Source organism: Penicillium odoratum, assembly GCF_028828045.1.
Source record: "Penicillium odoratum strain IBT 22623 chromosome Unknown utg000008l_segment0_segment0, whole genome shotgun sequence".
In the NCBI taxonomy this organism is placed as follows: domain Eukaryota; kingdom Fungi; phylum Ascomycota; class Eurotiomycetes; order Eurotiales; family Aspergillaceae; genus Penicillium; species Penicillium odoratum.
In genome coordinates, this window is record NW_026643150.1 from 3,725,025 (window position 1) to 3,748,939 (window position 23,915).

The 23,915-nt window shown below is 47.3% G+C and overlaps 8 protein-coding genes across 8 annotated transcripts; 4 read left to right on the forward strand and 4 right to left on the reverse strand.

Moving 5' to 3' along the window:
- Positions 1-647: 647 nt before the first annotated feature.
- Positions 648-3,010, forward strand: N7520_011625 (uncharacterized protein; the record flags this gene model as incomplete). Its single annotated transcript, XM_057145558.1, has 9 exons — positions 648-928; positions 981-1,091; positions 1,141-1,371; positions 1,822-1,952; positions 2,010-2,080; positions 2,145-2,666; positions 2,729-2,822; positions 2,882-2,941; positions 2,991-3,010. The coding sequence occupies 9 exons, from the start codon at positions 648-650 to the stop codon at positions 3,008-3,010; spliced, it is 1,521 nt and encodes a 506-aa protein (XP_056991312.1).
- A 2,605-nt stretch (positions 3,011-5,615) lies between these two features.
- N7520_011626 (uncharacterized protein) lies at positions 5,616-7,310 on the reverse strand (the record flags this gene model as incomplete). Its single annotated transcript, XM_057145559.1, has 1 exon — positions 5,616-7,310. The coding sequence occupies one exon, from the start codon at positions 7,308-7,310 to the stop codon at positions 5,616-5,618; it is 1,695 nt and encodes a 564-aa protein (XP_056991313.1).
- Positions 7,311-7,877: 567 nt separating this feature from the next.
- Positions 7,878-8,429, forward strand: N7520_011627 (acyl carrier protein; the record flags this gene model as incomplete). Its single annotated transcript, XM_057145560.1, has 1 exon — positions 7,878-8,429. One exon carries the CDS (start codon positions 7,878-7,880, stop codon positions 8,427-8,429), a length of 552 nt encoding a protein of 183 aa, XP_056991314.1.
- Positions 8,430-9,140: 711 nt separating this feature from the next.
- On the forward strand, positions 9,141-10,240 carry N7520_011628 (Short-chain dehydrogenase/reductase SDR; the record flags this gene model as incomplete). Its single annotated transcript, XM_057145561.1, has 2 exons — positions 9,141-9,332; positions 9,413-10,240. 2 exons carry the CDS (start codon positions 9,141-9,143, stop codon positions 10,238-10,240), a joined length of 1,020 nt encoding a protein of 339 aa, XP_056991315.1.
- Positions 10,241-13,482: 3,242 nt separating this feature from the next.
- Positions 13,483-14,787, forward strand: N7520_011629 (uncharacterized protein; the record flags this gene model as incomplete). The annotated part of the gene is made up of 3 exons (XM_057145562.1): positions 13,483-13,653; positions 13,710-14,325; positions 14,375-14,787. The coding sequence occupies 3 exons, from the start codon at positions 13,483-13,485 to the stop codon at positions 14,785-14,787; spliced, it is 1,200 nt and encodes a 399-aa protein (XP_056991316.1).
- A 1,293-nt stretch (positions 14,788-16,080) lies between these two features.
- On the reverse strand, positions 16,081-17,119 carry N7520_011630 (40S ribosomal protein eS19; the record flags this gene model as incomplete). The annotated part of the gene is made up of 3 exons (XM_057145563.1): positions 16,998-17,119; positions 16,456-16,556; positions 16,081-16,372 (listed from the first exon to the last, which is right to left on the reverse strand). Exons 1-3 carry the CDS (start codon positions 17,025-17,027, stop codon positions 16,081-16,083), a joined length of 423 nt encoding a protein of 140 aa, XP_056991317.1. The 5' UTR covers positions 17,028-17,119.
- Positions 17,120-17,981: 862 nt separating this feature from the next.
- Positions 17,982-20,255, reverse strand: N7520_011631 (RNA 5'-triphosphatase domain-containing protein; the record flags this gene model as incomplete). Its single annotated transcript, XM_057145564.1, has 1 exon — positions 17,982-20,255. The coding sequence occupies one exon, from the start codon at positions 20,253-20,255 to the stop codon at positions 17,982-17,984; it is 2,274 nt and encodes a 757-aa protein (XP_056991318.1).
- Positions 20,256-21,440: 1,185 nt separating this feature from the next.
- ilv3B (putative mitochondrial dihydroxy acid dehydratase) lies at positions 21,441-23,364 on the reverse strand (the record flags this gene model as incomplete). The annotated part of the gene is made up of 3 exons (XM_057145565.1): positions 21,441-22,909; positions 22,957-23,170; positions 23,221-23,364. The coding sequence occupies 3 exons, from the start codon at positions 23,362-23,364 to the stop codon at positions 21,441-21,443; spliced, it is 1,827 nt and encodes a 608-aa protein (XP_056991319.1).
- Positions 23,365-23,915: the final 551 nt, after the last annotated feature.

The window sequence follows — 23,915 nt, forward strand, 5'->3', positions numbered from 1 at the left end:
TCGGCAAATCACAGCTCCAAGACTAATTAGTTCATGCGTCCCAAACGACGAAAGCACTTGTTGGCATCAAAATAGATGAACCCATCCTATGGGTTTGCCCAGGTGTGAATCAGTTGCTGGAACCTTCCGAGTGTACTTGTGACGTTGGTTAGTGAATTATCTGAGGACACAAGGGCTTGCCATGTGCCTCCGTGAGCTCCTGGGGAACTAAGCCGGGTAAATACATGACTCAACGTTACCCCTTGCATCTCTAAAGAGACCTGGACTCATGCACCACTTCCGTAATGCCGAACACCGATCGCCGGGGCCTCAAGGATACTTCGAGGGATCTGCAAAGGAAAGTGGGTCCGATAAGTAAATATGGATAATTTTGGAGGAACCTATTTGATGTTCCTGGCCCTGGTAAGATGATGCACAAATGGATAAATCACAGTCCCCCTGACTAGTGCAGCCTTAGGGCAGCCACAACCGCGATTTGCCGGTTGACCGCTTCTTTAAGGGTTTTGGAACTATTGACATATAGGAATGGATTCATCGGATAAGTGCCCCTGGATTCTTGCAAGGCACGTTATGTGTGTAGATTTAATAGAACTTTCTCCCCCTGATTAGAACTTTTGTAAACAAATTTTCTCGGTAAGAAAGCAGAGATGAAGCCAGTTGCATTGCTGTCCCTTTTTGGACTCAGTGCTAGTCTTGCTGTTCATCTTCCCGAAGGTTCCTCAGCTGCAGGCTGGATTCCACAAACGAAGCGATTCGAGCTCAATGCCACGTGGGGATCTTGGGCGGCGGATGGAGTGAAACGTCAACAAACCTTGATCAATGGCCAATTTCCTGGTCCTCCACTCATTTTGGATGAGGGGGATAATGTTGAAGTGACTGTGAATAACTTCATGCCTTTTAACACAACAATACACTATCACGGTATTGAGTAAGACAGCACTTTCCTGGATATGCCCATCTCATCACTAAAAGAGGACTAGACAGCTCGGAAGTCCATGGTCTGATGGCGTGCCAGGAGTGTCCCAAAAGCTGATTCCTCCCGGGGGAAGATTTTTTTACGCATTCAAAGTTCAGCAACATGGAACATATTGGTATGTCCTCAAGATCGGACTCAAATTAAGATCAACTAATCATATGAAGGTATCACTCCCATTCTGCTGGGCAGATCATGGATGGCTTTTATGGCCCTATTTTTGTTAGACCTCGAGAAATTGCTGAGAACTTGGCCGGCACGATTACCAATGATACTTTGCACCAAGTTCAGATATACAACGCTATCAGATCCCCCATCTTGGTCATGCTCTCTGACTGGTTCCACCAAAGCTCGGAAAAGCTACGAGATATTTCAATCAAGGCCGATATCGATCCCCTGTAAGTGCATGTGAGGCATTATGATCACGTTGAATCTAACGAGTTCAAGATGTGCGGATTCTATTTTGATCAACGGAAAGGGAAAAGTCAATTGCAGAAATCCTGGGGCATTGACTGATATGGTTCCGGCCTATATAAAATCAGTGCTTCAAGGGAAAAATTATACAGCCAAAGGGTAAGCCGATCTTATGGAACTACGCATTTTTGCGCGGCACCTAGAGCAAAGAATTTTCTACTATGCCTCCTACACCAGTTACCTACCCTGTCTCCTACCATATCTCCCAACCTATCTCAAAGGGATGTGAAAGGAGAAGGAGGGGGAAAGGAAAAGTACACGGTGTACCCAAGTAATAGAGGAGTTGATATACGATCAGAGTCACTGACTGGTAATTGAAGCTGCCTTCCCTTGTCAAACACCTACGCACAAACAGATTTTCCACACCACTTTAGTGACGTGCCACCATATTTGTTTGACGAATGCACCGCTACAAATGCCACCGAAGAGATTATCAATGTCGATCCACTGAATGGATGGGCAAGTCTCAATTTCATTGGGTCTGCGTCAATTTCAGCTTTGATCGGTTTGTTTCTGCTCTTACCCACGTCTCCGAATGACCACTAATAAAACTCTTCGAAAGTTTCGATCAACAATCATTCTCTTTGGGTTTATGAAATTGATGGACTATACATAAAGCCCACCAAGGTTGACGTATGTTATGTTTTGACTAGCTCAACAATTTCTTATTAGACTTTACTGACTGAGCGCCGTGCAGGCACTGACAATCAACAACGGCGGCCGATATTCTTGCTTAATTAAGCTGAACCAGTTACCCGGCAACTATCCAATCACCGTGGCAAACTCAGGATTCAATCAAAAAATTGCAGGCTTTGCCAGTCTTTCGTACTTGAACGGAGATCCCTCTGTCAAGTCAACTCCATCGATCAACTACGGCGGTGTCAGCACGAGCAAAGATGTTATCTCATTCGATGAAACCAAAATTCAAATGCTTTCCCCAAGTCAGCCAAAGGCAAACCCAGATGAGACCTACATCCTCACTGCTGGTCGTATTCAGCACGCTTGGGAATGGTCCCTAAACGGGAATCACTCATTTTCTTTGGCCTTGGAGGCAACGAAGCCATTTTTGTGGGATCCCGTGGCCGCATCCAAGAGCCCCTTGGTTATTTCTACAAAGAACAATACCTGGGTCGACATTATTTTTGATATGTCGGGAGAGAAATCTACACTCCAACCCAGTCACCCTCTTCATAAGCATTCTAATCGGGTATATGTTCTCGTGAGTCTGATACCAACAGCATCCAATTCTAATGCAACTTGGATACTTATCTTGACTTGTAGGGTTCCGGCACCGGCGCCTTCAATTGGACTTCGGTGGCAGAGGCTTCAAAGGCTGTTCCAGAAAGTTTCAACCTGATTAATCCTCCAATGAGAGGTAAGTGAACTAATAGCTAGAATATTCACAGCTCTGATACTAAGTTATCTAACTTTTAGATACATTTACAACGCTTCCAGCTTACCAGGGTCAAAGCTGGCTGGCTGTTCGCTATCATGGTATGTATTCCAAGCTGCCTGGAAGATAATGTGACTCTAGGATTTACAGCTAACACCGTTTTCTTGTAGTAAAAAATCCAGGGGTATGAAGAACTTCCTTGCATATTATTTAGCTCGCATTACTAACCTGATAGGCCTTCTTGCTGCACTGCCATATCGATCCTCATTTGACCGGTGGAATGGGGTAAGCGATGAATCCTAGAATTCCCTCATGAATGACATTTGCTAATTTCTTTCCCAAGGCTTGCAATCTTGGATGGTATAGATCACTGGCCTAAAATTCCACCTCAATATGGCCCACATGAACAGTAGTGGGATATGCTGCTCGAAGTAGGGATGACAAGCAAATATTATGTGCATTGATATTTATACTAGTTCAACCCGTTCAAGAAAGCTGGCTTCTCAATATACGTGCAGACTTTCATATCAATAAATTGAAGGATCAGGAGTGTTTCACTGTCGTCAAATTAGGACGCTATATGTGATTTAAATTGACTAATCACGCCTCTTGACATGTCCTATCTGACGTGGATTGTGAAGAGGACTTGTGTATGTATTTGAAGATCCAAGAGCCAGGAAATGGGTTCGCTGAATAATAGCGCGCGAATTGACGGAGGTAGGGAAGAGAACCACATATGATGATGAAATTGGCTTCGATGTTGCTATGTAAGATGTTAATTTTCGTTATTCCTCTCTGTGAAGATAGAAAAATCTTGATAACTTACATGAATATGCTGGCTAGAGCGATTTTGTAAGATAAGTCTGGTGATGTTACCAAAGGCCATAGAGTTGCCAATCGTAGGATACTCGTGACGATGGTTCTTGAAAGAGTCTCATATTAGCATAAGATCCTACATTTTTCCACAGCTTACTTTTTTCGATCCAGGATAGACAATAGGAAGTACTTACAGGCACCCGATACCAAGCATAAATATCACTCCTAACTTGGGTAAGAGACGCATCCGGAGTCCCCGTACCACCCAAACGGGGATAGATATTAGAACCAAGTCGCTGATAGTATTTGTGATAGCTGTTGCGAGATACAAGGCTGGTCTGTTGATGCAAGAGCCCCAGGTAATTGTAATGTCCCAACCTTTTTGGATAGGGCTGCATGCAAACATAAGACTCAGAGGTAGGGCTATACTATACGCAGAGATGATAAAGGCGAGGATGTAGATAGTGTTCCTCCAGGCTTGTATTGTGTTGAGTAGCCTGAAGTACAGCATAAGCAATGCCAATTTTGCAAATGCAAGGCAGGGAATGTAAATAATTGCTGCCGCTAAGACGACCTTCCGCAGTAACAGGTCCAAGATTAGCTCCTCAAAATTGATAGTAGAGCGAGGCATAGGATCGATACCTTCAGCAATATTTTGATAGTTGGCAGAGACAGATCAACTATATGGTATCCGATACCACCACTAGCATAGCCGTCTAATGAAGGAGTTCCGGTTAGCTATCCGTTAATTTGCATTTCATGGAAACAAGGCTTACACAATATGGTTGCTTGGGTGCCAACAGATAACATCTTTGTTATGAGATTGAGTTATTTCAATTTAGTGCAATTTTGAACGTCAGCCTTACCCAGGCTCCAATAATGCATACTAGCCGCGGGTTAATACCTCACCATGAAGTCGGAACAGAAATCACGCACCATCATCCCACCAGAATTTCTTCATTATTGCCGCCTTAGTATAAATCCGCATTGCGAGGCAACTGGTGCTTAGTGATAGGCCGACCGCGACTATCGCTCGATTTGCTGTTCGTAACCATGGCGTTGAGTTACCGGCTACCATTACTCCCATACTTCTCAGCAAGTGAGCAAAGTCACCAGGAGCCCCAATCATCTCTCGTGAAGGTGAAATATGATAGCTATTATCATTCAGGATACGGGCACATTGCACAAACTTTGTCAGCTGGTCGGTATGCCAGCAATAATAAAGGGAATTAAAATCACGAGATCGACAGGAATTATGAATCATCATTTCGTGGCTCGTATGAATTTGGTTTACGGTTCTGATGGTCGCGGGAACAGCCAATAGAATTAGCCCGCGTCATAGTCACATGATATCGTATAGTTGAAAGTCCCTGGGAGTATAGATGATCGCAATTCAAGTGAACCTGGTTATCGTCATTGTCGGGAGAGGTATATACGAGTACTACTCTTCCCTTTCTTCCTTTCTTTCCTCTCTCTAGCCTTGACTTTCCAATAAATGGACATAGTATACTACATGTCGTCGGATTAGTCGCATATAGATGGGAAGATGTCTGATTGGCTAACTCATATTGGACGCTTACTGATATTAGACTAAGTTATATCTTAGAATTTGTAAATTTGTAAATTACTGTTGCTGAAACATTGGTATTTTTGATTTTCCGCTATTTGATCACCCAATCAGTATGACTACTCTATGCTACATGCTCCTAGGAATACTTTATCTAATATCTCTCAATCTCGGTGCTTAGTCAGGCTTTAAGCCGTTAGTCCGTGACCGAACTAGATTCAAGAGCGGGTTGGTTCGCAGTGGCGTGCTGGTTAGCAGACAGTTCCCCGCTTCACTATCAACTTATATGAGGTTTAGTTGCCTTGGAGTTGCCTTGGAGTTGCCTTGGAGTTGCCTTAGATACTGTATGTTGTTACAGCATTCTTATATAGAACTTTCCCCGACTACCTCGCTTAACCACCCACAGCAACAGAATGTCCGAAAAGCTTCTCCCACTTCATGAACATTGCCGCAATGAACATGACGCCTCCGGCAACAGGAACCAGTACAAAAGTCATCTGCATCGCCTGCGAAATAGCCTCGACTGCTTTATCCCGTATTCCACCCTCCAGCTTCTCAAACAGCGTGCTTTGAGCACCGGCCACCGCGCTCCAAATTTCTTGGGACGAGTATCCGTGACCGGAAAGAGCAGAGTTCAGGTTGGTAATGGCTCGCGAACGGTAAATCTGTCCCGCGATGGCGAGTGCGATAACCTGGCCACCAATTTGGGAAATATTTTGCATCTTCAGTCCAGCGCTCATGTCCTCCGGCTTTGTAGTCAACGTTGAAACTGTATAGCCAGTCACCATAGACAGACCGCTGCCAACTGCAGCTAGAATTGACAAGCCATAGACAGTGGCCGTCGCTGTGCTGGGTTTTAAATAAGCCACCAAGGGACCACCGCCGACTAGCAAAAATACACTGGCGATGAGAAAGATGCCTTTGTAGAACTTAATAAAGTGGAGAAGCGACCCCGAGATAAGATTGAACACGACGGCGATGACGAGAAAAGGTAACAGACGCACGGCCGCCATAAGGGCTCCGTCATTATTCACAAATTGGAAGTAGATGGGAAGGTAGTAGACCACGACAAATACCGACGTCGTTCCAGCCGCTGTCACGACGTATAGGAGCACTTGCGTACGATCTCGCAGCAAATGTCCGGGGAATGCGCGTTGACTGGGGGTGGTAAAGATAGCAAAATATTGCTGCAAGGCATAAATAACCAAAACCATACCAAATACAACGAACGTGGCAATTGTACGTCCGTCTTTCCATGCCCATTGGCCCCCGGGCATTGTGAACGCGAGGAGAAAGCTGACCCAGACCCCTGACCCAAGGACGAAGCCGACAAAGTCAATGGAAGCTAGCCTATCTCGTATGCTGACGCTTTGCATAAGACAGATAGGTGGGAGGCATAGAATAAAGGCTGGACCAGAGATAGCACCGATGACCAGATTGATATAAAAAGCCCAGCGCCAGGTTGCTGAGGACACGGCAAATGCGCCACCGATAAGAGGCCCCAAAACACATCCGAGCCCCCAGAAGACAGCGATGAGAGACATATAAAGGCCACGCTCCCTCTCCACGGTCATGGCAGCAAAATATTGTAGTGATCCGAGGTAAATACCACTGCCCCCAGCACCGGCGATGACACGGCCAACAATTAGGGCGTTCATGTTTGGAGCAGCACCACAGACAGCGGAGCCCACCTCAAAGAGTATCACGGTCGAAATGTAGACCCATTTCATGTTGAAAGTGTTGAAAAGGGTACCGAGCAAGAGAATGACGCATACTGAGCCCAATGGAAAACCGGCTCCAATCCAGGAGAATTGATCGACCTGACCAAATGCTGCGATAACAGGGCCTTGAACATCGGCAGCGATCGTCGTATCGAGTCCGTACAGGAAACAAGTGATGTAAAGCGAAACACAGATCACGAGCCAGCGAATGCCCCGAATTTCCCGACCCTGTGTCCCTGAATCCTCAGGAAGCTCATCTGAGGGTAGCTCCTGCTCGACTCCTTTCTCAGGATCTTGGTCGATTGTATGTTCTTCACAGGGTGATTCCAATCCAAGAAAGGCTGGCTCAAGTTCATTAGGCGGCATGCTGTCCGGTCGGGCTAGGGCCTTGTGATCAAATTGATATTATGGAATGTGGATGTTGATAAACATGCGAAGAGTCAAAAATGAAGTCGCTGGGAAGTGAATGCGATTAGGTTGCGTTCTTGAGACAGACGGTCGTCTATAATGTCTTGCGCGACCGTTCGTTCCTTCGTTAATCTTCCGAAAGTTCGTTATATGTTTGCTTTTAGGTCTACAATATAACATACTATCAAATGATCATCATAGGGGAAATTACCAATCTATCCGAGCGGAGTGGCATATGTCTCCGAAGCTGTTTGCAATCTACAATAATATTAATAAGTAAACCACGTACCCTGGTCGCTTCTTCATCATTAGAGTAATGATCACCCAGCTAGCTACAACTTACGCATTTTTAGGGAGAGCGTGTTAGGGGCCAACCGACATATTTCCGACATACTTAATAGCTGTTACTCTTTTTACCATTCAATTAGGTCACTCCTTCGCTACCGCCATCGCCTAGACCGACCGGTCTGTGCTGTCAACCTCGGAGTGATTGAAGATGTGGGTTACATCCATGAAAGAGATGGCATGCAGCAGAAGCTGGACACCAGCATCTGGGTGGGTATTGATGAGGGTCTTTTGCGTCGCATCCTCTATGTTTCAATTTTGCAGCAACAGCCGGATGCGCTATCAATACTCTCCAACACGCAAGTGATCACTAATATCCCGGTACCTCAACCCGAGAACTCGCGGTTGTTGCATGACGCCCGATTTGCCAGTCTCTTCACCACCAGTGGGCGCACAGCGGCCGGCGGTGGAGAGGGCGGCTCGGGTGGTTCGAAAGACGTTCAGGCATTGCTGCTGCTGCTGCTTCGATCCAAATCCCCGGATCACGCAGTGCAGCTTGCAGCGACTGTGGAGGTAGTCAATCAGTGCTTTGTGAGAGTCCTTCGGCTCTCAGATCCCATCGATACCGGACGACCTCTATCTGTTTACGGAAATGATTCCCTAGCTGCTGTGGAAGTGCGAAACTGGCTTCGGGCCGAGCTTGGGGCTTTAGTAACTACCTTAGATATTCTGAACGCTTCGTCGCTTATCGCTCTTTGCGAGAAGATCGTAGCAAAAGTGACTAGTTCATAAAGCTACTTAGGTACAGACGAGGAGAGACGGGAATTTGTCAATAATCGCGTGGTTTTTAAACACATATGAGTCTTTTTCTTTCTCCTTTTACTTCATTCCAATATGCTACGTAATCCGTTCTATTTCGTTATTCGGAAGATTATTAGTAAGGAAGGCTTTTCTAGCTTGGTAAATGCGTAGGGCAGAGGGCGCGAGAAAATTACTGCCAGTTTCTAGAGACGAGGTGGTGGTTTCACGCGATCATTCACATTTATCATTCATAGATGACAACTGGTGGGTTCTATTTGAAAACAAAAGAAAAGTGAGTTCCCGAGTCGGGGGAACAGCCGTGTACCTGGTCAGGTTATCGGCCGGACGGAGGTCTCATCTCCGGATGATCCCTGCAAGTGGAAGCCACTGATTCGGCAGCGGTATGCAGTGTCAGCGACCAGGCTGAGCGTGCAGGGGTGACAAAGAACAGATCAACCCCACCCGCGGGGGCCGAGAATCTACATAAATCGTCGAGACAGACATAGTCACGCAGACTTATTCTATGGAATTAGTATTAAGATCTCTGCTTTAAGGGAAAACACAATACCGTATGGAAGAAAGTGATCAATTGCGTTCTTTAACGTCGCCGCCCGTAGGTTCAACAATTAAGGTTACCTTTACCTTATCATCGAGCTTTTGTTTTCTTTTTACTTTACTCATCAGAAATACACTTATCCGATCATGGCGCTCATCTCTCTCCGCAATCTTCGCACCCAGTGGTTCCCGCCTAAGGCGGCGTTTACTGAGAAAGAATTGCCTCTACAGCAGGGTCGGGTTTTTATTGTGACAGGAGGTAATGCCGGCGTTGGGTTTGAATTATGCAAGATCCTATATGCCTCCGGGGCCACTATCTATATGGCATCCAGATCTAAGGTAAGTAACAAATCCCCCAAACCAATCTTAGCCCTCTAAGCTCTGGACCCCACCAATAAGCTAACACACTTCCCTACTAGGAGCGTGCTGAAACCGCAATTCAATCCATTATGAAGGCTCAACCCACGCCGAAGGTGCCCGGCACGATTAAATTCCTTTATCTCGACCTCAACGACTTAGAATCAGTCAAGGGGGCGGCTACTACCTTCGCTCAACAAGAATCAAGGCTCGATGTTCTCTGGAACAACGCGGGAACTGGAGCGAACCTGGTAGAAGCCGGTGCGAAAACAGCCCAGGGATTCGAGGCGATAGTGGGGATGCACTGTATCGCGACTTTACTATTCACTGAGCTCATACGACCGCAGCTACGGGCAGCCGCAGGAGCGCCTGAGACACCTCGTGGATCTGTTCGTGTAGTGTGGACCTCTAGCTTTTTAGCGGAGGGCGCCTCACCAGCAAACGGGATTGATTTCGCTATGTTAGACAAGGGAACCAAAGATCGCACTCGTAACTATGCTGTCTCGAAGGTAGGAACCTGGATGCTGGGACGGGAGTTGGCCCGACGATCCCAACTTGAGCAAGATAGTATTGTGAGCGTGGTGCAGAACCCGGGCAATCTAAATGCGGGCTCCTATGCAGGGACTGGGGTAGTTGCTATGTTTTTCATTAGCCCGTTGCTTCATGAGGCTAAGTTTGGGGCGTATACTGAGCTGTACGCTGGTTTATCAACTGAGATCACCCTTGAGAAGAATGGTGCCTATGTTATTCCCTGGGGGAGGATCCGACCGGATGAGGATTGCCCACGACGAGATATCATCAGGGCGATGGCTTCGACCGAGGATGGGGGACTTGGATATCCGACACAATTTTGGGAGTGGTGTGAGGAGCAGTGGAAGCCCTTTGTGTAAAATCTGAGACGAAAAAAATACGGATGAACTAGAGCAGAATAGTGGCAACACAACGAATCTGGAGCTTGATTGGCGACACTTCCAGCTAGTAGCTAATACAGTCAAGCGATTTGATCAGTACCTGACCGAAGCAATCGGGGAACCAGAAGCGCAGGCGGCTTCTACCTGGGGTTTGCGTGCTGATGAGCATGACCCAAGTCATTGGAATGAAAGTCCGATTTATCGCCCTCGATCACGCAGGTTCGAGCGCCATGATTACGTGCATACTCCACGAGGCTCAGCGCATCGCAGAGGGACTAGCCGAACCAGTTCACTGAGAAATGAAGAGGCCCGATAGAGTAATCCACTATCGACACCGTCGCCTACACGGTCGGTTGATCGTGAGATTATTCGCCAAAGTAAACCTCAAAGAGGTGCTCGCCCAGGAGCTTCCCGTTCTTTTGCGCCTGGGAGAACCTATGATGCTTTAGCTCATTTCACAGGCCAGGAAGGGTCGAGATGGAGAGCGCAATCGCACCGTGGGGAGGGATTTAGTACTAGCGACTATGTCCTCCGTGGAGAAAACGATGAAGATATTCCAAATGAGTATGGTTCTGAAGAGGGCGTAATGGAAAGCAATGAGATTTATGAAGATGATAGGCTTTGTTGAACAATTCATGTCTCATGAAGCGAACCAAAGCTATTGATGGCTTGGGGTAGAATAATTCAGCTTTTTATTTTTCTCTTTCTTTTCTTTTTGGCTTAAAAGCTTAAGATCTCTGGGACCAATATTTGACCATTAGCTTTCTATCAAAATCTATATGTTTACTCCCTGACTATGTGGATGACCGGATATTTGACTATGAGAGCAGATTGAAGTCTTGTTAAGTACTTTTTCGTCTCGAATCCCAAACTTGAAAAAGATAACCCAGTGGATAGGGGAAGCAACGGCTGTTGGCAGCACACTTGGAGATGTGGGGGTCGATTTAGCGACATAAATCACAAAAAAGCCAGCTTGAGTGCAAGTCGCACAAAAATCCCGACTGCTATTCGTAGGGATCATCAGGTCAGAGATGTGTTAAAGTGTATTATTCGTATTTGATATGCTGCATTACATACCCGTATGTTACAACACGTGACCCATCATGAGCCAGCACGTGACCGATATCTTAGTTCTAGCTAGACCTCGCCATATTGCTTTTTTGGGTACCCGAAGGAATACCCGCGAACCCGCCAAGAACCCATTTACCTGTATATTACAGTATTACTGTTGAAATACAACCAATACCAGATATAGAGTGATGTAATCAGGTATATGTTACGTGTATTTTAATCTCTTGGCGGGTTTTGGGTCAAGGGTCGAAACCCAACCCGCCCATTTGGCGAGGTCTAGTTCTAGCCCTGGTCCTTCCGACCTCTTACTTCATCCAGTCTCATTACCCATTATATCATGGCTCAGTGCCCTTCTTTCTTCCTACGTAACAGCTGGTAACACCGTACCAGCGAAGTCTTGAGCTTCAAGGGCTATCACTGCGGCAATCAATGCCTTTGTAAATGACTCTGGTTTTCGAGAATAATACGCTTAGTACTGAAGAAAATCTACTAATTGTGTATAAGGGCACTTATCACACACCTTCCTGTGGCTTGTTCAAAATCCGCATCGTCAAACCCTGTTGCTGAACATTTACCTCCCAATTCTAAAACAACTGACTTGAACTAGTTTGCAGCGAAAGCAGTAATAATTTTCCCACGCCAAGAAAGCCAGTAAAGTACACTTTCCTGACGCGTGCAATTCCATGCGATGCATTGTGACTTCTGCAGCATCATCGCGCGCAGCGCAGATAAATATGATGACGCCTGCAGGTGCGACGACAGCCATGAAAATATCATGCACTAGACCATACGTAAGAGGCTAGGCTCAGATGCCTTCGGGGCGGCTGTGCAGCCGGCGGCCATGAAGTTTTTGACACAATATGATGGCTTTTAGATTCAGTAGCCAAATTTAAATCTTTATTTAATAACAATCCGATATGGTGTAGTGGCTAACATCGTCGTCTCTCACACGACAGCCGGGGGTTCGATTCCCCCTATCGGAGTATCTTTTTATTTTTTCTTTGCTCATATTCAAATATTGAGGGGATACTTTTTGGAGTCTGGGAACAAATGGTTGGCTTTATAGGGTGTGAGATGAGGTGGACAGTTACGGAAATTACCGGTGGTCAGATAATTTACACTAATGTAGGGTAATAAAATTGAAACTAAGCCACATGTACTCCGGCTGCAGGGAACATATTTCATTAAGCGCCCAGGAACATTAACCACATGGTGCACCCGATTCCATGGTAATGCTATACTGTATTACATAAATGCTCTGGTACATGCCAGGGCGACAAATCCACAATGAATAGATCATCGCTTAAGAGTTGCTCTCTGGGTAATTATAGTGGCTCTTTACTGTACTAATGACGTGAGGCTCTCTGCATAAATGGCGAGGCCCTCGAGAAATCTATTTTTTATTTAGTGGGGATGGTGTCAGCTGCGGTTTTTTTTTGATGTCGGCAATTAATATATTTGAATGTACGTATTCGAATTCGGCGAATGCTCCGGCCGAGAACCAGACGGCGCACGGGCTCGTTTCAGGTAAGTGCGCCGGTATCCACGTGAAATGTGGTAGAACCTGGCGAGAGTTTATTGCGGAGACCCGGCTCTGAGATGTCATTGCATACTTGTATCATGAACTACACCGGATTCGTTCTCCACACAATTCTTTTGTGGCTGATAGGGCATTCACTAGCCGCGGCCATTGTCCTTTCCTGGTACTTCGCTTAGGTGACGCCGCTTGTAACTTCCACAATTTAGAACAATAAGGACAAAAGTACGGAAAACTGACGCGGCAGACGAGATTGAATGGTTATGGCAAAATTTGGGGCTGAGATCTAAGTCAGAAGAGATGAGAAAAAAAGCATAAACTCGGCTTTTCCAGAGAATCGTGGCCCAATACTTTGGATCTCCGTAGGCGACGCCGGGCTCCGGATCCACTTGATCGATCTATAGGCTTCCAATCGCCACCCAAGCCTTTGGATCTCTTGTCTTGCTCCACTCTTTTCCCTCCCATTGCGGACGTTGGACGCGATCCGATCGCAACCGGGGTTCGGCTTTTTTTTGCCTGCCATCTATGCGAGCGCCCTGAAAATGACCAAATACCCCGGTTCTTGATCTTTTGGATCTTTTCGATCTTTTCGATCTTTTTACCTATACCCATCATGGGGCTTCACGATCATTACCCTGCGTATGGAGGGCGCGGACCAACTGATTTACACCTGGGCTTAGGCCTTGGGGCAACTGCAACCATATTTATGGCCATGCGTGTCTATGTGAGACTTCGAGTGAACAAATTCGGTACTACAGCTTTGATCTGGTCTCTTGTGGCTTGGGTATGATCTCTATCACATTTCTACTGATGCATACTCCGTATACTAAACTCCAGTAGTTTATCACTGCTATCACACAAACGTTCGGTGTTATATCTATTCTCCATGGACTCGGAAATAAGATCGAAGTTGTCAAGGAAACTGGGCAACTGGGCAACTATTTACTATTTACATGGATAACGGTGTTCTTCTTCAACATGGCAATCCCAATCGGAAAGGTTGCAGTATGCGCGTTTTTGATTGAGATGAATGCACAAGGCAGTGCGTATCCATTCGGGCCCACTCTTATCTTGAAGATCTTACTGACTGTATCTCAAGACCGCAGAATTCGTCAAAGTCTTGTCGCTCTCGCCGTATTCAATATCGTTGTCAATATTCCCCAAATCCTTCTCGCCTGGTTACAATGCAGCCCACCAAAAGCACTATGGGACCCTTTACGACAGGATCTATGCAACCACAAGAACGCTGTCCACTACACCTACTTCGTCGGTGCAGTAGCCGCAGTCTCCGATTTCTACCTCGCCATCATCCCCGTTACCATGCTCGCCCCACTTCACATCGATCGCAAACTCAAATGGGGTTTAAGTTTCCTCATGGGCGTCGGTGTGTTCGCCGGAGCCGCAGCCATCGTCCGAACATGGGCAGCGAAATTCATTCTAAGTGATGACCCTTCATGTAAGCACGAACCTACCCACCAATGCAAATCTCATTCTAATGAAAACAGATGGTGTTGGCACTCTATTCCGCTGGGGTGAAGTCGAAGAATGGGTCGTCCTCATTTCAATGTCCATTCCACCCGTGTGGCCTCTATTCCGTCCCTTCACGACCAAGTTCATCAAGTCCCATGGAAGCTCTGGTCCGCAGAACAACTATCAGTATAATCAGTATGGGTCGACGGTACGAGGAACAATGAACCCGCACGGTGAAGCACCCATGATCACGACTACTATTTCGATTTCGTCTACCAAGGGTGTGACGGCTTCCGCTGAGCCTGTGGGATCTTCTTCATCTTCCAGTGATTCGTTATCTCGATTCGAAGAGGATGAGCCTGAGACACCTCACACGGTTCTGAACGGCAATGGTGACCCAGAGGGATGGGTGGAAATGTCTCATTATAAGAATCGCAAGCCTCAGTAAGCTTGTGATCTGTCCTTTCATTTAAATATTTCTTATGTCTCCAGGTTCTTCAAATGTATAATAAATTTATATAATGATCTCGTTTCCATAGAAGGCCTGTCTTAGAGAACTCGAATCACACGCATGCATGGTTCAACATGTTTCAAATTTACATGCAAGGTTCATTCAATGGTTTGAACTATAACGTCAGCTAGGCATAAATTTAAGTTGTCCTAAAATTCAGCATCTTTTTGGAAGGTTGCGGGGGTCGGCAACATAAATGTTCCAAGGTTCGAGAGGATGCGGAAGAACCACAAAGGAAGTACCAAGGAACATCAATTGCAGATCAGATTCGACTCCATAATTGCTTGAATCGGAGCATTGCTTCGGTTCTTGGAAAATGTTGTTTGCCGAGATGCTGGCTGTACATGTGGTTGAGCCAAGCACATGTGTTGCAGGGCTATGATCTGCAAGAGTGATAGCCGAGAACCTTGAAAGTATATATGTTCCCGCTCCCAAAGTCCCGCCGAAGTCGTATCCTACGTAGATGAGATTCAAATGTTGAATCGAAAGGGCTTCAAGATGTGTAATATGTTTATTATCGTTAATTGACAGAACTCGGAGACTAAGGTGCTTTTGCAATTCATGATGTAAAGAGTACTTGGCGCATGTAGAAATATTCCTCAAGCACAGACCAGAACGGATGAACGGGACGTTGATCGTCGGTACTTGCTCCGCTAGTTTTCAGGGTCCAACCTCCAGTGATGTGCTCCCATCTGTTCCATTGAATTTACTGCTTAGGTGGATGCCCTAATGTATATCAGTACTCCGATATTTACAGACCAGATGCTACGAACTACCACAGCAGAGTGAACGTTTTAACGTGTAGTCAGACATGCTCTTTATTTCCAGGAGACCACGAGAGAAAACAGGATCAGAGACGCCGTTGGGTTGGTCGGGTCAAAGAGGTGAGGGAGATCAAAATATGTAGAAGGAAAAAGAAACTCCCATCCGCCTGGCACGTATTCGTGCCAGATCAAAATGGAAGCTGGATTGCCCTGTCTCGTCCTCTTCTCTCTCGCTCAATGCTCTCAGGAATGTCCTCATGCATAAACACCCATCTTCTCCGCTAGCCCCGTCTGGTCATGATAAAAAAGGTTGAAGTGTGGATGGGAAATAACAGAAAGGAAACGTAAACAAGAATCGCCGGGACCAAGCTCCGATTTTTTTTGATGTCATCTCATTTTTGCCCTGCTAAGCATTTAAGCAAACTCAAAACGACCCCCGAAACACATTAAGCCCTGGGTGACATGTTTATTCCTCATCAGACTCCTCCTCGTCAACGGTGGTCTTGGCAATACGGTCAAGATCACGCTGGCCGGACTGGGTGATGCGGCGGCCACCCTTGTCCTCATCGACCTCGAGGACACCGATCTTCTCAAGAGCCTGGAGAGCCTTGCGGTCAACGGAACCGGAGGCGTCAACGTGGTGAGCGGGACGGGAACCGCGGTTCTTGGTAGAACCGTGGACCTTGCGGAGACGGCCGACACCGACAGTCTTGCGCATGTAGATGTGACGGGCGACAGCGGCGGCGCGGATGTAGAACCTTTAAAAATCAAGTTAATTTCACTGCACCCTGATGTTGTTGGGAGGTAGGTCGATCGTACCAGTCAGCGTCCTGGGGGGAGCTCGTTGGAGGCGGAGGTCTTGACAGTGTCGACCCAGCCGGGGATGGGGAGCTTTCCCTGACGCTTCAGGAAAGCAGAGTAGGCAGCAATGAACTTCTGCGCCTGTAGTAGAGAAAAATAATATGTTAGCGTCGTGGATTAACCGAGTTATCTGGTCTTGGTGAAGGCGCAAATGTGCATATTTGTTGAGTTCGTTTCCGGTAGCAGCTCGTTCAGAATCCTCCTCTTGTCGCAGAAGCAGAGTTTTATCGTGCTCGTATGGCCATTGAATCCGATGCATCCGTTGTAGAACGCGAATGCTAATCCATAAGATCAACATTCAGCCCACGTTACGCACACATGGAACTTCAATGCCACCCCCTTCTCCCATCAGGAGACCATCCATTCATATCCGATCCGTTATTTCCAGACGATATGCCTGCTGCCGCTGCGAATAGCCTCCTTTTGATGAACCGAGACCTCCAGAAACGAACCCAGACACATATGCACGGCGAAGACCTGGTGGACGAGGGGCTGATCGGATAGATCAGTGAGGACACTTACGTCCACATCGCGAACGGTAACACCACCCATTTTGGCGACTTGTTGAGGGCGTAGGGGTTGAGAGAGTCGTAGGGCGGGAAGTCGAGGTGGGCAGGGTCGAAGTCGAAGAGTCCAAAATTTCGAGACACACAAACTCTTGCCCCGGTTGGGTTGCGCTGCCGTCTGTGTGGTTGGTTCGCTTAGCCTGTTTGGGTTTAGCCGTACCCTAAGTGTGCACCTCAGGCAACTGTCACCTGATATCACATGACTTGATCCTTTGGAAGGCACCAAGGCAGAAACATGATTACTAACCCAATGATTATACTTCATTAATCCCATCGGGAACATACATCTAGAATCCCAAGTACTAGTATTTCGCGGGCGAGCGGCGCACACGGGCGAGTGGCACACCCTCAAACACCATATTAAATGCGATAACTTATAACTCATTATCTCAACGACAGTGGCCTGTAGAAGCTTTTCCTTCAAGCTGAGTTCTCTCAAAGTGACATCTAGATCCCTCAATGTTAATGAGTTTCGAGCATTTTATGACTTGATGACTGGTATGTATATATCTCATCAGTTGGACGATGTAATTTTCTGTATCGTAATGAGACAAGAGTTTGGTTCATTTCAAGTGATACAAACTTCTGATAATCCTTATCCGTGTCTATCGGCCAATACAGGAATATATTCTGATTGCTGTTGTTGAGATATTAGGGTAGTAAATATCGCATTTACTAATGTTGTTTGGGGGTGTGTGCCGCTCGCCCGTGAAAAACGTTACAGTAAACTTTTAGGATAATATACTGAAATGGAATTACAAAAAATAAAGCTGTAGTAATTGACATTCATTAATCGTTTATTTCCTATTAACACATATCTGCTGGTTCGTTTCTCATGAAGAAGTTTAATAAAAGAACAAAAACGCAAGAACCCTTCGCGATTTGACTCTCCCCGTCGGATTCTAATCAAAACGCCATGTAACCCAAGAAAATCTAAAAATTACAGAGTGGGAACTCTCTTGATTCCCGCATATCGAGCATGGAGCTCATCAATGAAGTGATCATGTCGAATGCCAGGGGGTCTGCACCGGTTGAATTCAGCCACTGCATCTTTGACAGGATAGTCCAGTTGCTCGATCAAGTAGCACACGATGAGGAAGCCAGTCCGATTGTACCCATAGTGGCAGTGAACGCCAATTAGTGGACGCGGCAGTGATGGATCATCTCGCTTTTCCATCTGATCGTCAATGTCCTTCTGCAAGCGGTCAACCAGAGCGATAAAATCTCGAGTCTCGTCGGGAGTCGGAGGGAGCTTCGAGACGGTAGGATGTTTACAATAACGAATCCCGCCTCTTTCCATTTGCGACGGGCTGTAGACAGGGCTCTCATGGCTGATGTCGATGACAGCATAAATCTGGTCGCGATACTCCGCAGAGAACTTGACTGGGTTGTGATGTTCGTCCACCTCCCGCAGCATCTTCATCGCCCGGAAAGTATTCGCAATTGGCGCTGAGACTGGGGCAACCTTCTGCCATTTGGCGAGGTTCTTCACGTCCCATTTGCCTGAAGTGTTCATTTGTTGTAATTGCCATCCCAGCCCTAGGCGCTTGTCGATGTTTGAGGCCAAAAATCCCTGGATGATGCCAGCCAAAGTGCGGTATGTGGCCCGGTCGTAGAGAAGAGCATGTGATGCAGGAGCCGGCAGGATGGCTGACTTAACCAGTCTCTTGAGCGGGCTGCCTGAGGTGGACTTGGTTGGCTTTTCATTGTCAATCACCACCTGGACAACATGAGAACAGCTGTTTGGCGGTGAAGACACTTGGTCTTGGACTCGTGAAGCGTCTGGGATGGTGCTGCTTCCCGTGGTGTCGATTGCAGTATGGGCTGAAGCGCTGCCAAAATATTTCAAAAGCTTCTTAATTTCCTCCGGTTTCGTCACTGCATCTGCCTCTCCTGCCACCAGTAGAATTGGCATATGGACACCAGCCCATACTTTCTCGCCTGGCATGCCCCCAATGGCTTCATCGCCTTTATAAGTCGGAAGGGAGCCCCACGCCATCCGGCGCCACACGGGAGTCCGGCTTTGCTTGTTGAAGCGCACCTGAAGGTCTCTTGTCTCCGCATCGGCATCACTGCCGACCATTCTCATAACACTGGCACTCTGGATACCGCCGCGTCGATCCCAGTAACGCCACAGATCAAAGATCGGACCAGGGATGCGAAGAAGGCGACGTGCAATTGCGGTCTCATGAGGAGACGGAGGAGACGCTCGAGGACACACAGCGACCAATCCAATGATATGTTCCCTTAGAGAGGTTTCAATAGGCGAGGTGGACGAAGCGAGGAGTGCAGACAAAGAGCATCCCAGACTGTGACCCACCAGAATCACGTCTTGATCAGGGTCCCGTTGTTGCTCAATAGCGACTGCTAGCAACTCCGCCAGGGCTTCCACGGTGTATGCATCCCAGTTACTTGGCTCAAACTTCGACAGGCCGCAGCCAGGCAGATCAATGCCAAAGCAAGATCCGACATTCGAAAGACTAGTGAGAAGATGGTGGAATTGTGCGAGCGATCCGCCGAGGCCGTGCACAAACACAAGTAAAGGGATTGGGGAAGGTTTGCTCGGAAGACGGTCCAGGTGCGGGTGTCGACAAAAGAAAGTTCGAATTTCGGGATAAGTTGCCACGGAGGTGGTATACTTTCGATAAGAAGTGAACTTCTTCAGAATACCAGGGTCTGTTTTGAAAGCTGGGTTCTCGTTAGGCGCAACCTTGGCGACGGGAAGAGATTTTGACTTACCATCGGATGTATTTTTCTCAGGCTGAGATGCGTGCTCGTCGGTCGCGCGAGATGGGAGGGTAGCATGACGCAGCGACCCATTGCTATCATAATCCTCATCTTCATAATCATCATCCGACGAGGTAAGTGTCTTCGAAGATGACTTGGTCAAAGTTTTGCGCATGGTGGACCGTTGCGATCGAGGTTTTTTGGCTGGCGAGCGCCGCCTGAGGGAGGAAAAAATACCGCAGCCAGCCATGGTGATCACACAGGTCATGAGAAACACAAGTTGGCCCCAGTTCACGCTGTCATTGCGGTAGAGTTTGCGAAGGGAGTTTGCGACAGAAGAGAGAGAGGCCTGTTGGGCCGCTACACGGGCCGAACTGCACAGCTGTACGAATGCCCCAAGGCGTGATCGATTGGAGGATTCGGAGGACTCGGAGGACAGGGATTCAAAGAACTTGATAAGCTTGTTGGGCGAGTCATTGTTCCCCATGGCGCCTGGTCGGGTTTATACGTATCAGAAATCCCAGTAAGGAGTCGTAGATAGGTCTCCCCAAGGTTCTGGACCCTCGGGGATCTCACAATCAGACCACGCGACGACACAGCAGTACCTCTTTGGATACGGATGTTTCGGAACCCAGAAACCCGCAGTGCGACACCAATTAAATGAGTGCGATCGCCAACGTTGAACAAGTGTTTGAAGAAAGGGAAAAAAAGCAATTAGACTCGTCCAGTCAAAAGAAAGAATGGGGAACGTGACTCAACTTGGATCCACTTGACATCGGTGGCGGTGAATCCAAAATAACCAAGGAAGGAACGAATAGGGGAACTACGGCTTCTTCTAGAAGGAATAGAACCATGGAGTTATGGAGTAAAACCCATATGTACATAAGGAAGTCCCAAACTAATGCGTAAATTCAAGCCACGATGGAGACTGATTGGACAATATGGTAAACATTATCTGGATCTGACATAAAAGCCCGGAATTAGTTATACTAAGATCGAACTATCTCTATAGGGGATCCACATCCCTGCATGGCTTGAATATGGGTATCTATTAGTATTTGTGTGCGGCTCCTACTTTTATTTGCGCGGCTTCGAATAAAGGGATATGTCAACACCCGTACAAAGTGGCGGTGTATTACTGCGTCATCTCATCTTCCTACTGCATTCCTTAGTCCATACCGTGATGGTTTGCACGCCCATGACGCCCGTGGAATTTAAAAAGGGTTAATAAATGGTTTTCAAAAATGCTTAATCAAACCAATGGAAGGCTTCTTGGCGATGTCGGGTGCTGTATGGCATATCCGAGTGGTTCCTCATATTCACCACCAATGCGGTTGATACCAAGTTGTCCAACCCCCTATTACCCGCTTCCGTCTGGGCCGAAACATAACTAGCTTTCTTTTGCTTATTCAAGGCGAGGCGAATGGGACGTGTAGATCAATTGGACTTGTGGATCATCCAGTAGCCAACCAGACTGGCCATCGGGGCCACAAGTCTAGCTTAACATCTCCGCCATGCCTGCCGATTTGTTGCCCGCTCATAAAGTTCAACCCCTTTACACAGTAAATCTTGATTTTGAGGACTGAAGATCGCTAATTATTGCGTAATGGCGTTGCGACGTGGATGAGGGAACTTTTGTATTTCAAGATCAATTCGTTATTCTTATTCAAACTTAGAATAGATCCGTCATAGCACCATGTGAGGCATCGCCCACCAAGCGTGCATACTTGGCCAACACACCCCGAGTAATCTGCGGTACAGGTGGAGTCCACTGTCGACGACGCTCCTGGAGCTCTTCATCAGACACGGCCATGGTCAATTCATTAGTATTAGCGTCAATAGTGATCACATCTCCATCCTTAACAAGTCCAATGGGACCACCAACAGCAGCCTCAGGGGTAATATGACCAACAATGAACCCGTGACTAGCACCGGAATAACGTCCATCGGTAATAAGTGCAATGTTGTTCAATTTCGCACCCATGAGTGCCGCGCTAGCCTTGAGTTGTTCCGGCATACCAGGTCCACCCTTGGGACCTTCATAACGAACAATCAAAACCAAGTTTTCGCCACGAGGAATACGATGCTCGTTAAGGGCGTCGTTAAGCTCGTGCTCCTTGTTGAAGACGCGGGCTTTCCCTGTAAACCGGAGACCCTCCTTCCCGGTAATCTTAGCGACCGCACCACCAGGAGCGAGATTGCCGCGCAAAATCTGGAGATGACCGGTCGCCTTGATGGGATTCGACAAAGGGCGAATCAGAGTCTGGTCCTGTGGAAGCGAGGGCCAAGATGCTACATTCTCGGCGAGAGTTTTGCCAGTCACCGTGGGGATGTCGCCATCCAATAGACCAGCTGCGATCAGCAGCTTCTGCACAGACGGAATACCGCCGATCTCGTATAGGTCAGCCATATAGTACTTTCCACTGGGTGACAGGTCAGCGATGAAGGGAATCTTGTCGCTGACGCGCTGGATGTCATCCAGTGTCAGGTCAACATCCGCTGTGCGGGCCATGGCCAGGAAGTGGAGCACGCCGTTGGTACTACCACCTAGCGCCATGGTCATCACCAATGCATTATCGAAAGCGCGCTTGGTGAGCAAATCGCGCGGTCGGATATTTTTCTCCATGCAGATCTTGATAGCATCAGCAACACGCACACACTCGCGCATTTTGGAGGGAGATGAAGCCGGCGTGGATGATGAGCCTGGCAAAGACAGACCCATGGACTCAATAGCAGTGGCCATGGTGTTCGCCGTAAACATACCACCACATGCACCTGCACTAGGACAAGCGTGCTTCTCAAGGTCATCCATAATCTCATCCTTGGTCTTGCTGTTATCACCGCCGTCGTCGGGCTGACTGAGAGTATCATATGCGTACGCACCAGCTGCCTCGAAGCAAGTTGATACGTTAATGGGCTTCCGGAGGCATTCCGAGTATCCGATATTGATGGTACCGCCATAGATCATGATAGATGGGCGGTTGTGGCGCGCCATGGCCATGACGACACCGGGCATGTTCTTGTCGCATCCGGGAATAGCGATACAGGCATCGTGAGCCTGAGCACAGGTAACGGTTTCCACGCTATCTGCGATGATTTCTCTAGTCTGGAGCGAGAATCTCATGCCTTGAAGACAATTTGCTGTCAGTTGATGTTATTAATTTTTCACTGATAGCTCCCACGCTTACCGTCATTTCCCATAGTAATCGCATCGGAGACACCGATTGTGTTATACTGCCACCCAAGCATACCCTTTTCCACTACGGCCTTCTTGACTGTTTTCCCCAAGTCCATCAAATGCATATTGCATGGATTGCCCTCCCACCAAACGGACGCAATGCCCACATGCGGCGCCTTGGCCATTGCCTCTTTGTCTGGGACACCAGCAGCGAAAAGCATAGCCTGTAGGACATTAGTAACCATTCAAATTTCCCAATAAGACTTGAACAAACCCTTGCGCCCGGGAAATCATGACCCTTAGTGATCGCTGAAGACCACCGGTTGAGTGCGGGGGAGCCATCCGGGTGTTTGGCGTCTGGAGGCAAACAAGGGAAATTGATGTATTTCGGCTCCGATCTGGTAGATTCTGACTCCATGATTTAGATTCTAAATGTTTGATGAGAGAACAAAAAGAAGCAAGAACGTTGGGGACAGGAGGAGGTACTGTTTCATGTGGGGTTCGCACTTCAGTCCGACTCGCCCCGCACTCACCATTCATTGCTCGCGCATTTCAGATCTCGGAGTTGGGCCTCTTCCCTCGCTCCCGCTCGGCTGATGATCCTTTGCGGGGAGTACCGAGTTTATCGTAGGAAAATGTAGGGCCATTGAAAATAAGAATACCCAGCAAAATAAGAATACCCAGCAAAATCTTCACGTTTTCAAAATTTGAAACATGAACATTCCATTCATTCCAAATGTTGGGTAAATATATATTCCGAGGTTTCAACCAGGCCTCACATATATCTTGATACATGTAGATATCCCAGGTTACCCAGGTATGCTGTAATACTTTTATACATAAGGATATTTACCTGTACAAATTGATATCTTTTTTCATTTAAAAAGCCTCAGGCAGATTTCTCCAAATCTTCCAATTGATGGACGGCACATGTGTTGATACCTGGGCATTATTGGATCAATAGATGTA